The sequence below is a fragment of the Geotrypetes seraphini genome, chromosome 19, assembly GCF_902459505.1.
Source record: "Geotrypetes seraphini chromosome 19, aGeoSer1.1, whole genome shotgun sequence".
NCBI classification, from domain to species: domain Eukaryota; kingdom Metazoa; phylum Chordata; class Amphibia; order Gymnophiona; family Dermophiidae; genus Geotrypetes; species Geotrypetes seraphini.
This window is the reverse complement of record NC_047102.1, coordinates 17275872-17291126: the sequence shown is the minus strand read 5'-3', so window position 1 is coordinate 17291126 and position 15255 is coordinate 17275872. Positions and strand designations below refer to the sequence as shown.

General features: G+C 40.0%; 1 protein-coding gene across 1 annotated transcript in view; it reads left to right on the top strand.

The window, feature by feature from the left end:
- Positions 1-15255, top strand: part of CTR9 (CTR9 homolog, Paf1/RNA polymerase II complex component) — a 56436-nt gene that overhangs the window by 3314 nt on the left and 37867 nt on the right. The window contains exons 2-9 of the mRNA XM_033928632.1: positions 522-620; positions 1320-1559; positions 2226-2343; positions 7109-7198; positions 8092-8240; positions 9359-9466; positions 11905-12012; positions 12755-12991. Of these exons, the coding sequence (XP_033784523.1) occupies positions 522-620; positions 1320-1559; positions 2226-2343; positions 7109-7198; positions 8092-8240; positions 9359-9466; positions 11905-12012; positions 12755-12991 (1149 nt within the window). The remainder of the gene's footprint in view (positions 1-521; positions 621-1319; positions 1560-2225; positions 2344-7108; positions 7199-8091; positions 8241-9358; positions 9467-11904; positions 12013-12754; positions 12992-15255) is intronic.

Sequence of the window (15255 nt, the reverse complement as noted above, 5' to 3'; positions counted from 1 at the left end):
TAAATCCATTTCCTTAAATTGAAAATAATCTGCTAGTTGAGTAGTCACAGACTTTATCTTGTGCTATTACAAGTATGTGACACATCAGTTAATTTGTTAACCTTGAGAAAAAGTTTTATGAAACATCTATCAACAACAGAAAAATAATTCTTCTTAGCATCACTTATAGTACTGTAGAGCCCTTATAACATAACCAAATATTTTGGATCCCAGTGTCAATGTTAGAGACAAATCCACATTTTATCAAATCCTACAGTGAATGGAATAGCAAGAAAATAATCCACATTTTATCAAATCCTACAGTGAATGGAATAGCAAGAAAATAGTCCATCCAGCCATTGGGTTGCAATGTATTTATGTATTAGAGGTGGTTATTGTGGTACTATGAGTTATTTATATTGGGTTAATCTTAACCAACTCTGTGAATAAAGATAGATTGATTTGGTCAATTTTATTTTAAGGTTAGTTTAAGCAACTTTGAATGGTAAATTTTGATGATTTAGTAAACCTTTCTCTTTCAGGTCATTGAACTTGACTTTGATCAGTTACCGGAGGGAGATGAAGTTATAAGTATCCTTAAACAGGAGCATACTCAACTTCACATATGGATTGCTTTAGCGGTTAGTATTACCAAAGTACATCAGAATTGTATTACTTTTTATTTAGCATCTGTCTTTTCAAATAATGACTGAATTTTAGAGCTTTTAAACACTTACTTGATGGAAGAGACTTCAGTTTCTTTTGGGAAGAGTCTGAAGCATTAGGTTATATGTGAAAAGTAATTCTGCTATTGGACATTTAGAAGTTTCTTAACCACCTGGTAAAAATTTAATTTGAACATTGCAAAAATCATTTATTAACAATGCCCTAAGTCTCCATATTCTGACTGTGGACAAATAAGAAAATTGATTCCATTTCAATTTGTAAGACCAAATGTTTCAGTTTTGTGAAGTTATAGGACTTCTGTTGACAAAATAGGTAAAAGATCAGTGTCTTTGGATTGTGAGTAACATGCACTCGGTAAATGATGGCAGAAAGACCCGCATGGGTAATTTAGTCTGCTCAATAAGTGAAGATGTAATTTTTCTATGCCTTAGTAACCCATTTGTCAAAGGAATGAATTTTCAGTCACAGTACTATGTTACTATAAAGCTAATGATGTATCGTTTTTAAGTACAATCTAAAAAAATAGTTTGCACTTAAAAATGATACATCATGCTGGACATTGCTACAGTTGCAATGCCATGTGTGTTGTTTATTGCAGTTAAACTAATATTCTTGGTAATAAGAGTAATAATTATAAATCTCATGTTTCATAGCTGGAATATTACAAACAAGGAAAAACAGAGGATTTTGTAAAGTTATTGGAGGCTGCAAGAATAGATGGCAATTTGGATTATCGAGACCATGAAAAAGATCAAATGACTTGCCTGGATACACTAGCAGCCTATTATGTACAGCAGGCTCGAAAGGAAAAGAACAAAGATAATAAAAAAGAGCTCATCACCCAAGCTACTCTGCTGTATACCATGGCTGACAAAATTATCATGTACGATCAGGTAAAAAACCCAATTTTAAACCCATTATATGAATTGAATTAATCATGGAGCCCCAATGTTGGAATGGACTCAAAGCTGTTCCAGTAAGTGTTGAGTATCTTTAGTTTGAGTTTGGAGATACAGAGATTATTTGACTTTAAAGACGTGTTCATTCTGTTTCTCCTGTGGTAAGTTTTGAATGCATTTTGGTCATTTTGTAATATCCCAGAGTAGCATAGTAAATGACTCATGGATTTGCTGTTCTTACTGAAGCTTTCTTTGGCAAACTAAGGGCTCCTTTTACTCAACTGCGATAGCGTTTTAGTGCGCGCTAAACCCGCGCTACGCAGCTAGAACTCAATGCCAGCTCAATGCCAAAACCGCCATCGCAGCTTAGTAAATGGAGCCCTATGTTTTCAGTTGCTGGTTTTTCCATGGTGGGGGCAGGAGGGTTTGAAGGACTGAATAATTAATGCTTAGCAAATGGCACGGATGAAAAATTAATCTTAAGCTTCTGAGTGATAAAAGGAATGATAAATTAACTACTGTGGTTAGTCGGGTATTTAAATATAACCATCCCCTTTTCATCAAGTTTGGTTGCATTTTGTTAGCTAAAATTTTACAAGGAGTATGTAGTAATCTCGGTCATTTAAGGTGCTGATACCAGTCTCCCCTTCATTCTTGTAGAATCATTTGTTGGGAAGAGCCTGTTTCTGTTTGTTGGAGGGTGATAAAATGGACCAAGCTGATGCTCAGTTCCACTTTGTACTCAACCAGTCTCCAAATAATATTCCAGCCCTTCTTGGTAAGGTTATTTGCAGTCAGAAGGAAGGGAGAATTGTATTAACTGATGTGCAAGAAACTCCTCATTCTGAGATGTACGGTGTAATTGGTATTTGCATAAAATGGGCCCTGTGGCAGATAGCAGTGAAACAGAGAAAACTGAAGGCAGATAAAGAAAGATCATAAAGTCTATTTAGTCTGCCTAACCATGCCATCTACTATCCTTTGCTCTCCTCCAGAGAACTAACGTCGTGAGCTTTCTTGAATTCAGATACACTTTTTTTTAATCTCCACCACCTCCACTGGGAAGCTGTTTCATGCATTCACCACCCTTTCCAAGAAAAAGTATTTTATCAGGGTTTTTTCTCTTAGTCTTACTCTTTTACCTTCATCCTGTGCCCCCTCATTCCAGAATTTCCTTTCAATTGAAAGAGACTAGGCCAGGGGTGTCCAATGTCGGTCCTAGAGGGCCGCAATCCAGTCGGGTTTTCAGGATTTCCCCAATGAATATGTATGAGATCTATTAGCATACAATGAAAGCAGTGCATGCAAATAGATCTCATACATATTCATTGGGGAAATCCTGAAAACCCAACTGGATTGCGGCCCTTGAGGACTGACATTGGACACCCCTGGACTAGGCTAATGTGCATTTATGCTATGTAGGTATTTGAATGTGTCTATCATATTTCCCCTCTTCTGTCTTTTCTCCAAAATATACATATTGAGATTTTTAAGTCTGTCCCCATTCACTTAAAATGAAGACTACTAACCATAAATTAGCAGAACTTCTGTTTAATTGAAAGAGGTTCACCTCCTCTGCATTTAAGCCATGGAAGTATTTAAAGGTCTCTCCCATTTTTATTCCAAAGTATGCATACTGACATCTTTGTCTGTCTATAAGACTCAGAGAGGGGAAAAACACCTTAATATCAGCCTGAAAGTTACTGAGAAATAAGGAAAACCAATCTCCATACCATGCCATATTGTTTCTTATACTTCACAAATGTCAACTAGGGATAATTGCGTCTTACATAAGATTAATAAGGTTAGCAACATAGACATTATGACTCATAGCAAGGCTATAATGAAAAGAGATGCATTTTTAGCACCTTCCTAAATTGAAGATAGGTGATCTGACATAAGCAGGTCGGCAAGCAGTTCCAAATTTTAGGGCCTTGAAACTCGAAGGTGGATTTGAAGAGTGATTTCCTCTGAACTTGACGTGAAGAGGGAAGAGGTAATTTATAGCGTTGAGTCATTCTTGAGTTATAGAAGGAGTGTGAGACCTGGATGGCTGAAGTTAGTCCAGTCAAGCTTTCTCCATATATAGCCCTGTGAACCATACATGCAATTTTAAATTGAATTCTATACTTGACTGGCGGCCAGTGTAGTTCTGTCAGCTGCAGACTGGCCCTCATGAAAAATTAGTCTAGCCGCTGTGTTCTGGAGTAGCTGCAACCTTTGAAGTCCTTTCTTTGTGATGTTGCAATATAAAGAGTTGCAATAATCTAGATATTACATTACAATAGTGATTTTTATTCCTCCATTACCTTGCGGTTCAAGGCGGATTACAGAAGAGGATTTCTGGACATGTCCAGAAGTGTTACAGAGTAGAGCGGGTTGCTTCAGAGGATTGAAATGTTTCATATGGTGTTAGTTAGTCTTTATGGATTTCTCGAATAGCAGGGTTTTTATTTCTTTTCTGAAGGTTTTGTAGTCTGGGGTTGCGATTAGTAAATTAGAAAGTTGGTGGTCTAGTTTTGCTGTCTGTGTGTCTAGAAGGCCATCGTACATTTTTTTTCCATTTGATGTCTCTGATTGGAGGGTATGTGAATGGTGTCTGGGTTCTCCTGTATCTGGTTGTGGTAGTTTGGATTAGGTGGTTGTTCAAGTAGGCTGGGCTGTCACCATTTCTGGATTTGAATAGTAGAATTGAATAGTAGAATAATTGAATAGTAGAATTTAATAGTAGAATTTAAATCGTATTCTTGCTTGAATTGGGAGCCAGAGTGAGTCAAGATATGCCTCGGTGATGTGGTTGTGTTTTCTTATCATTGTTGTGGGGCAGGGGAGATATAGGATGTTGCAGTAGTCATGGAGACCTAGGACTAAGGACTGGACCATAAGAGCGTGAGGGAGAGGACATTGGGTGCAAATCCTGGCAGGGCATGGCATTTGAATATTAAGCCCACGTCTTATATTTGAGTCAATCATTTTTTCTCCTTTTTGGGTAGAAAATGTGGGTCTCGACTTATATTCGGATCGACTTATATTCGAGTATATACTGTGCTTTTTGATGATTTATTAATCATGAGCTGCTCACCTGAGGATAGGGTTAAATCTGAGTGAGGTATTGAGTTGTGATCACCAAAACATAGCACCTTCATCTTCTCTTGTTTAATTTAAGGAAGTTCCACTGTGACCATGTACTTAGATCCTCAATCATTTTCCTGCATTCAGTCTTTGCTGTATACCAAAGACCACCGACCGTTTTAATAGCTGCCCTCTGGACCAACTCCATTTTGTCCTTTTGAAATTGTGGTCTGCACAACTGTAGCAGTACTCTAAATAAGATCTTACATAGACAGAGGCAGTACTACCTCTTTTTTCCTGTTGACCATTCCTCTCTCTACGCATCCAAGCATCCTTCTGGCTTTTGCTATCATCCTATGTACCTTATTGACCAACCAGGTCCAGCTCTTCTTTCATGCACAGAATTTTTATTCTTTGGTTTTGTTTTTTAAAAAAATTTTGTTGTTTTGCCTTATATTTAAGTAAAACACAGCCTTCCTTTTTCTCCAGTCCATATTTCATTGTGCCATTATCTTAGACTGCATGAAAGAGAAAAGAAAACAGGCAATCTTTTACTTTTCCACCTTCTATTTCTTCTTGTCTCCTATTCTTTTACCCATTTCTCCCACCCAAAGTTGCTTCTTTCTACTTTTGCATGATCCTCCAAGAACTTTACGATCTGCCTCTCGGCACCTTCTTTATGTCCCATTAAAAATCGTCAGTACACGCAGGGCAACTTCATTCACCACAATAGCCCCTACAATATGGAATTTGTTACCACCACATTTAAGGTCTGAGAAAAATCTTGATAAATTTAAAGGCGGTCTTAAAAGCTTCTTATTCAAAGACGCTTATAAATGTTAAATGATCTTAGGGTCCTTCCATGCCAAATGCTATCTATAATAATAAAAAGCTAAGCGCGCATACGCTTTTCAAAAATCGTGATTCCTGGTGGCGTGAGGTGTGCTTCTGTGTCACACCTCACGGCGCCTGCGCTAGCTGGAGGTGCGTGTTCCAGAGACTCCTCCCTCCCGCTGCTCTTCAAAGCGGCCTGCTGAGGTTTGCCAGCCGCTGTAGTGAACCTTGCAGGCCGCTCTCCACCTTCCCGATGCACATAAAAAAGGAAATCCAGGTAGGACGGAGGCTGCGATCGGCAGCGACTGCTGCTACTCCTCCAGCCACCTAGCTCCTTTCCGCCGGCCCCGGACGGCAGCCCCCTCCACCCTGTCCTGATCACGAGGGAGACCGTGCAAGGGGAAGGGGAAAGGGAGGAAGTGTCTCTAGCACCCGTTAATGTAACGGGCTTAAAGAGCTAGTTTATTTATATTTAACTCTGACTTGATCCCTCCCTTTTCCTCTTGTTTTTAACCTTAGCTGTTCTCTTTTCTTTAAAAATTGTATTTCTCCCTACCATCCCATTGTTTCCATGTAAGTTCTGTCGTGCCACTAATAAATCTGTTAATTGTCTCCTGTTTTAATTTTTTAACTGTTAAACGCTTAGAATGTATGATTGGCGTTTTATCAAAAATTGCTGTGACCTGTCTCAACTTGGAATGTCTTGGCGCTGTCATTACGTCTGCTAGTCTCACAAGATCAGACACTTAGGGCTCCTTTTACAAAAGTGCGTTAGGGCCTTAATGCGCGGAATAGTGCAAGCCCTAGCCGCTTCCGCCTCCTTTTAAGCAGGCGGTAATTTTTGGACTAGCGTGCGCTAATCTTGTGCGTGCACTGAAAATGCTCCTTAGTAAAAAGAGCCCTTAGCCTGCACCCTATGAGAACTGTACATACGGTGCTAAGATATGTGACTGGTGTTATGATGTGCATCGGCATACCTTGAACTGGACACTGCTTCTGACTGAAGGGGGATTTAAAAAAATAAACAATAGTTGTCTTACAATTTTGTTCTTGGCTAAAACTACAGCCCTTGTATCCAGCCTAGAGAATGACATGGTGACAAAATTCATCACCGTTCCCGTCTCCGCGGATAACCGCGGGAAATAATCCCATGTCATTTTCTAGTGTCTATTTCAACCTCGGTCCTTCTACACCAGCATTCTTCAAAGCAAAGCTTGCGGGTCAGTGGTTGTGGCCATTCATACTCTGATTCTTATGTGAGCCAAGGATAATGAAGCTATTGTGACATCACTGATGTGATTGGCTCTTAGGCACTAGTGGAATGAGGCATTATGACATCACAATATCTGCTCTGGATACCAGAGACTGTCATTCTGTAGTGTCTGTTTCAACCTCAGTCCTTCTACACCAGCATTCTTCAAAGCAAAGCTTGCGGGTCAGTGGTTGTGGCCATTCGTACTCTGATTCTTCCCTCTCTCCCTAAAGAATGACATGAAGATGGTTTCCCGCGGTTATCCGCGGGGACGGGAACGGTGAAGAATTTTGTCACCGTGTCATTCTCTACAGCCATCTTGAGCATTAATGATTCAGTGCTGTATTAACTGCGATTTTATTTTAATGTGTAAAATGTGTTTTAGGTAAGGCTTGCATTTCTTTCAACAAAAAAGATTATCGAGGAGCTCTTGCATACTATAAGAAGGCACTGCGCACAAACCCAGGCTGCCCAGGTATCTGAAACTAATGTTACTTGCCTTACAAGAATCCGTAAGCATGCCAGCAATGTAGCATAAAAAGCATAAAAATATATCAATAAAAGAGAAATTTGTACCAGCAGAATGTTCCCCATCTGCTCTCCTTTTATGAGTACAGTTTTCATTCTTGTGTAGTCTAGTTTTTCTGTGTACAGAAATTCATTTAATGCAGTAATTTTCCAGTTTTTACATTTGTGAGCACCTATCAAAGTTTGTCCTTGAAGACAGAATTTGCTGTGATTGGAGTTGGCTAAGGTCCATCTTTGAAGGATATTTGAGATTGTTTTGCTAATGGTACCATTAGTAAATCTTCAACTTACTTGTGGGTAATGTGTTACCTCGTGTAGTAACATTATTTCTGTAACACTGTGTGTAGGTATAACCTATATAGCATTGTAGGATCAAGAGATCTCTCTCTTTTTTTGTTGTATAGTGTTTGCTGTGAAGTATCGGTAGCAAAAGTTGGATATTCACAGTAAAAGGAAAAGTATATTCATCGAGGAGCTAAGTCAATGGTATTAGTGTTGAAGTTCCCTTTCAAAGCTGCTTTAGTTGTTAGAAAATATATTTTGAAAATATAATTTTGGATTCTTGCTTTGGTTTTAAATGCTCTTTTGAACTGCAGTAGGTTCGGAGATCTTAACAGACTTTTGAGATAGAGCCCTGCTTCGATGGCAGAAAATGTACATAAAATACCTTATGAGCACACAGTTCTTGTGACATGGATGGATGATGAAGGTGGAATTTGCCCTTTAGTGTTCAGGTTCTTACAACTCGGTACTCTAACAAGTAAAATTAAAAATATGTCAATCATAAATGTTCTAGTTGTTTTTACTCATTGCTTGGTCTTTTTGTTTCTTGTTTCCTAGCCGAGGTTCGACTAGGAATGGGCCATTGTTTTGTAAAACTGAATAAGCTGGAGAAAGCTCGTTTGGCATTTAGCAGAGCTCTGGAACTTAATTCCAAGTGTGTGGGAGCTTTGGTTGGATTGGCTGTCTTGGAACTTAATAATAAAGAGGTGTGTATGCGTAGCTCTTTTGTAAAATATATATATTTATCCTAATTTTGCTAATGTTATAGCATTATGCTTAAACAACAGAGAAGAGCGACTAAAATGGTTAAAGGGTTGGAGGAGTTGCCATACAGCGAGAGATTAGAGAAACTGGGCCTCTTCTCCCTTGAAAAGAGGAGACTGAGAGGGGACATGATGGAAACATTCAAGATACTGAAGGGAATAGACTTAGTAGATAATGACATGTTGTTTACCCTCTCCAAGGTAGGGAGAATGAGAGGGCACTCTCTAAAGTTGAAAGGGGATAGATTCCATACAAATGTAAGGAAGTTCTTCTTCACCCAGAGAGTGGTAGAAAACTGGAACGCTCTTCCGGAGGCTGTTATAAGGGAAAACACCCTCCAGGGACTCAAGACAAAGTAGATAAAGACAGGTTGTTCAGCCTCTCCAAGGTAGGGAGAACGAGAGGGCACTCTCTAAAGTTGAAAGGGGATAGATTCTGTACGAACATAAGGAAGTTCTTCTTCACCCAGAGAGTGGTAGAAAACTGGAACGCTCTTCTGGAGGCTGTTATAGGGGAAAATACCCTCCAGGGATTCAAGATAAAGTTAGACAAGTTCCTGCTGAACCAGAAAGTACGCAGGTAAGGCTAGACTCAAATAGGGCACTGGTCTTTGACCTAAGGGCCGCCGTTTGAGCAGACTGCTGGGCACGATGGACCACTGGTCTGACCCAGCAGCGGCAATTCTTATGTTCTTACGTTCAATGATTTGTAAAAGTATACAGAGCTCAAATTTCTAAACAAGTGACAAAATCCCCAAACCTTGTTATTATCTTGTATGCCAACCACTGAGTTAGGTGAATATTTTCCGCTGATTAAATTTTGGGTAGCCCTGAGAAAGGGGCTATTTTGTGGGAAAGGGGAACTTAGCTGGCTAAAAAGAAAATTCAATACCCAGCTCATTGCTGTGACTTCTCTCGCTCTCTATAGAGATAACGGCTACAATATAGCTGCCATTGATAAAGCTCTTATGGCTAAAAATTGAGTCTGTCTAACTCTAGGTTTATGTTGTAGTTGCTGTCTTTTGCTGTATTGTAATATTACTAATCTGCTTGTATTTCAGGCCGATTCCATAAAAAATGGTGTTCAGCTCCTCTCCAGAGCTTACACAATAGATCCCAGTAACCCAATGGTGTTGAATCATTTAGCTAATCACTTTTTCTTCAAAAAGGTAAGATAAATGATTTATACTTTCTGTGTGGGATGGCCATAGTCAGAATAAAAGTGCAATCATGTTGATGCTTTTGTAACCTGTAATATCACAAACATTTCTTTACTTCCAAATTATTTTTAGTTCTGAGAGAATTTTTTTTTTAACCTTGGAAAACTCAAGTCTGAAGGACATAATTAGAATTCTAGTGCAATAGGTGTGTCATTCTGGACAGTAGGATATTCTCTCCATGCTCACGAGCCATGCAGAAGGAATCTACTCCAGGTTTTCAACTCCTCCTCTTTCTCCAGAGGGCTTTGCTGCCCCTTCAGTTTTTCCTTCTACATGTAAACCAGAAAGTGTCTTTCTGATCTGCTCTGTATATTTATTTATATTTATAAATTTCTTCAGACAGACAGGCCCTCCAATGTCTCCTCGGCCCTAGGGACCTGAGGGAAAGCTAAGCCTGAATCTCCCACTCCCCCTTCATGTGCTATGCTGCACATGATGCAAGGGTGCTTTTCCGACATTTGGCATAAATGAGGGGTAAAAGCTTGTGGACGCCATCCCTTCCAGTTTTGAGGCAAAACGAGGAGTTTTGAAGGGTCTGGAGAACTTTGAAAAAAAATTGGGAAATCCAAGATGGCCTCCATGGCTGTGTTTTGGCATCAAAGTATGGCTCAAAAGCACCTTAACTAAAGTTTTAAAAAAACCCTCTTAAAACAGGATTTTAGAGGTGGGGTTCCTAGAGGAAGTTGACTACGTCTCACATACTGTTATCCCTGCTATCTGTCATATCTTCAACCTATCCATTTCCATTGCAACTATCCCTGATGCCTTCAAACATGCAGTGGTTAAGCCGCTTCTCAAAAAACTCTCGCTGGATCTTGCCTGCCCTTCCCAACTATCGCTCCGTCTCCCTTCTTCCATTTCTATCCAAGCTACTCAAGTGTGCTGTCCTCCATCGCTGCCTTAACTTCCATTCATCTCGATAGACTTTTTATCCTCTACAATCTTGCTTTCGCCCCCTTACACAGAGATTGCCCTTACCAAAGTGACCTGTTCCTGACCAGATCTAAGGGCCTTTACTCTATCCTCATTCTTTTTGACCTGTCTGCTGCTTTTGTTACTATTAATCACTGCTTACTCGTGGGAAGCAGAAACCCAAGGTACAATTATACGATGGGAGGGATGTTATTGAACGAGAGTTCCCAAGAAAGGGACTTGGGGGTAATGGTGGACAGGACAATGAAGCCGACGGCACAGTGCGCCACTAAGAGAGCGAATAGAATGCTAGGTATAATCAAGAAGGGTATTACAACCAGAACGAAAGAAGTTATCCTGCCGCTGTGTCGGGCGATGGTGCGTCCGCATCTTGAGTACTGCGTTGCCGTACCTTAAGAAGGATATGGTGTTACTCGAGAGTTCAGAGGAGAGCGACACGTCTGATTAAAGGGATGGAAAACCTTTCATACGCTGAAAGATTGGAGAAACTGGGTCTCTTTTCCCTGGAGAAGAGGAGACTTAGAGGGGATATGATAGAGATTTACAAGATCATGAAGGGCATAGAGAGAGTAGAGAGGGACAGATTCTTCAAGCTTTCAAAAAATAGAAGAACAAGAGGGCACTCAGAAAAGTTGAAAGGGGACAGATTCAAAACGAATGCTAGGAAGTTCTTCTTTACCCAACGTGTGGTGGACACCTGGAATGCGCTTCCAGAGGATGTAATAGGGCAGAGTACGGTACTAGAAAGGATTGGATAATTTTTTGCTGGAAAAGGGGATAGAGGGGTATAGATGGAGGATAGAGGATTACTGCATAGGTCCTGGACCTGTTGGGCCGCCGCGTGAGCGGGCTGCTGGGCACGATGGACCCCAGGTCTGACCCAGCGGAGGCATTGCTTATGTTCTTATATGCTGTCCTCGCTTGGATTCTGCAAATCTGTCCTCTTCTGGTTTGCCCCTTACCCTCTCCCATTGCTGGTGGTTTCTTCTCTGGTGCCCCTTCCTCTCTGAGCACAATACCTGGACTCTTATCCACACACCTGTAACCTCAGGCTCAGAGCAGAATAGGAATATATTCTGGGAGTCTCCTCATACCCCTCCTTATTATGTGTTCCTTTAGAGGGCTATTGCCTGCTTTGGTACAAACTGAAGGGGGCAGCAGAACCCTCTGGAGAAGGAGGAGTTGAAAATCTGAATTCCTGCACAGCTCACGAGCATGGGGAGAATATCCTACTGTTCAAAATGACACACCTATCTACTAGAAAAGATATTAGCAAGGTAAGAACCTAATCTCTTTTTTTAATTAGGTTATGCAAAAAAGTTTACATTTATCCGTTATGTTCTTATGTTACACAGCATAGACTTTAGATTAAACTTTTGCTATAAAATCAGACCTATTATACATTATTTTGATGAACACTTTAAACTGAAAAGTTTGTTGTGTTTATATTTCAGGATTACAGCAAAGTGCAGCACTTGGCTCTTCATGCCTTCCATAATACAGAGGTCGAAGCAATGCAGGCTGAAAGTTGCTACCAGTTAGCCAGATCCTTTCACGTACAGGTGAGGTGAATTTAAGAAACATCCTCACTCATTACTGAAGCATGCACTTTTGGACATATGTATACATAAATATTTTTTAGAGTTCAGTTTCGGTGCTACCTTCTTAAAGGAGTGTTATACCCAGCATCTGCCCCATGCAGTTACTGTAACAGGGAAATCTTTTGCTGTCTATTGACTGTGTGGATACACTTAGGCCCAGATTCTCTAACTGGTGCCGATTTTTTAGGCGCCCAAGCTCAGTAAACCCCCCCCCCAAAAAAAAAAATACAAAAAACCCAAAAACACAAAACGCCAGAAGTGGCATTAGGCAACCTAAAGTGCCTAAATAGGTGGAATTTATGCCAAAAATAGGGTCCAGAAATGTAGGCTTGGAAAACCCTGGCCTACGTTCCTGGCGTGATTATTTATACGGTGCTGTCACGTGATTGACATGTGATCGGCGCCATATAGAGAATCTTTTTGAGGTGAGAGAGTGATCTGTGCTATCCACCACAGTAACAGCACACATCAAGTTACAGTGCGCTAATTCCAGCGCCGGTCTAGGCCCATTACATTCTGTAACTTGCCTGCTTCCGAGTTGTGTGGTTAGAATGAGGTAACTATTAGCACTGCCTTGCACTTGTGTGTGTGCTAATTCACTTGCTGATGGCCCCTTAATCTGTAAACTACAAATATAACAATATCTGTTTCTTGTAATATTAACATTACTGTTTTCTTCTCTTGAATCATTTTTAAACTTCAGGAGGATTATGATCAGGCTTTTCAATACTACTATCAAGCCACTCAGTTTGCCTCCTCCTCATTTGTGCTGCCATTTTTTGGGTTAGGCCAGATGTACATTTACAGAGGAGACAAGGAGAATGCATCCCAGTGCTTTGAGAAGGTTTTAAAAGCATATCCCAACAACTATGAAACAATGAAGATTCTTGGTTCTCTCTACGCTGCCTCTGAAGACCAGGAGAAAAGAGATATCGCAAAGGTACTTATCCTTTCTAAGAACTTGAGGTGCTGTGCCTGGGTTTATCAGCTACACATTTAAAGATGAAGATTTGGAGAGCTGGGACAAGAATTTAAATTGTATAGCGGCAAAACTGCTTTGTGAGCATATTAAAACTGAAATGACAGTTTTCAAAAATTCTAAACTAGGGTTTAGAAAATCCGACGGGCTGGATCCTGCAGCCAGTCAGGTTTTCAGGATATCCAAAATGAATATGCTTGTGATCTGTTTTTCATGCAGATTGTTCATATTCACATCCGAATATAAAAGACAAAAGATGAAACCCTGTTAAGGTTGGGAGAACTGAAAAAACGAGATGTGATTTTCACCATGGCATCACACATCAGGATGTTCGGTGTGCTTGTGGATGCGCAGCTCTCTATGTCATTAAAGGAGTGTTCTTTCAATTAACGATTGTTGTCAAGAGTGAGAAATATGATGTCTAGGTTAGATTTCCAAATTGTGCAGAGCATGGTGCTGTCCAGGCTGGATATTTTTTGCAATTCCTTAATGATAGGCATCGCAAAAACTAAAATCAAAGCACTCCAGGTTGTGCAAAACGCAGCGACAAGAATGATTAATGGAGTAGCTTGGAATGAGTATATAATGCCAGTATTGAAAAGTCTCTATTGGCTGCCAATCCAGTGTAGAATTAAATATAAAATTTTGATGATTTTTCAACATACAATCTATGGGGTAACACCGTGGTATTTAAGGCAGTCATTGAAACAATACATACCAGCCCGAACGCTAAGGTCAGAGTCTGCCATGAGGTTATCAATAGCAGAGGTGCTTGGTGAAACTCACCACAAAAAGACGCAAACAGCAGCCATTTCTGTGCGGCTCCTCTGAAATGGAATGCTTTACCGTGATATTTGAGACTATGTAAAGATAAGATGTCCTTTACAAAGCAACTAAAAACATATTTGTTTTCTGAAAGCTTTTCACTAGGTAGCGATGTTTTAGATTTTGATCTTTTTATCCAAAGGGCCGGGGATAGGCACGTGGGATCTCTCGGAGAGAGAAAGAGACAATGGTTACTGCGGATGGGCAGACTTGATGGGCCATTTGGCCTTTATCTGCCATCATGTTTCTATGTTTCTATAACTATAAAGTTCTATGACCTCATAATGCAAGTGTTAAGAGTCTTAGCCTATAACAATAATGTTTTATGACATCACAATGCAGGTGTAAAAAAGCCTCAGCCTATAGGGAGATGAGGAGATAGTGGATGCTGCGGATGGGCAGACTGGATGGGCCATTTGGCCTTTATCTGCCATCATGCTTCTATGTTACTAAAGTTCTATGACATCACAATGCAGGTGTAAAGAGCCTTAGCCAATAGGAAGAGGAGATGCAAATGTTAAGAGCCTTAGTCAATAGGGAGAGAGGAGATAGTGGATGCTGTGGATTGGCAGACTGGATGGGCCATTTGGCCTTTATCTGCCATCATGCTTCTATGTTACTAAAGTTCTATGACATCACAATGCAGGTGTAAAGAGTCTTAGCCAATACGGAGAGGAGGAGATAGTGGATGCTGCGGATGGGCAGAATGGATGAGCCATCATGTCTCTATGTTACTAAAGTTCTATGACATCACAATGCAGGTGTAAAGAGCCTTAGCCAATAGGAAGAGGAGATGCAAATGTTAAGCTTTAGTCAATAGGGAGAGGAGGAGATAGTGGATGCTGCGGATGGGCAGACTAGATGGGCCTTTTGACCATTATCTGCCATCATGTTTCTATGTTTGTATTAGCTATGTGCTAGTTTTAGCAACAATAAGAAGAGTTGGGAGGATTAGGTAGAAAATGTTATTACTGATTACATGTGTGTACATGATTGCATGTTTACATTGAAGCCTCTTAGGCTTTAAGCGGTGAATAAATTTTTAAAATATTAAATAAATGTAATCTTTCATCTAATAATAAAAGTATGAGTTGTCTTCTATAAATATTGCTGTGCGCCTTTACTTGGAAAATTGAGGTAGTCATGTTTATTGTTCAGGTAGTCATGTTTATTGTTGAATATCTGATGTTTATCTTGATGTTTCTATGTTTCTATCTTAAAGAAAAAAACACACAAGTGGAAACGTACAAAACCTAAATATACATTACATAATGATGTAGATATTTTCCCACCAGGGAAGACCTTGTGGTCTCTAAGTAGAATATTAACCCATTGAAATAAAATGTCAAATGTTTGGGACTTGTTTTTTTGTATATTGATAAATTTATTAGACGGCTCTT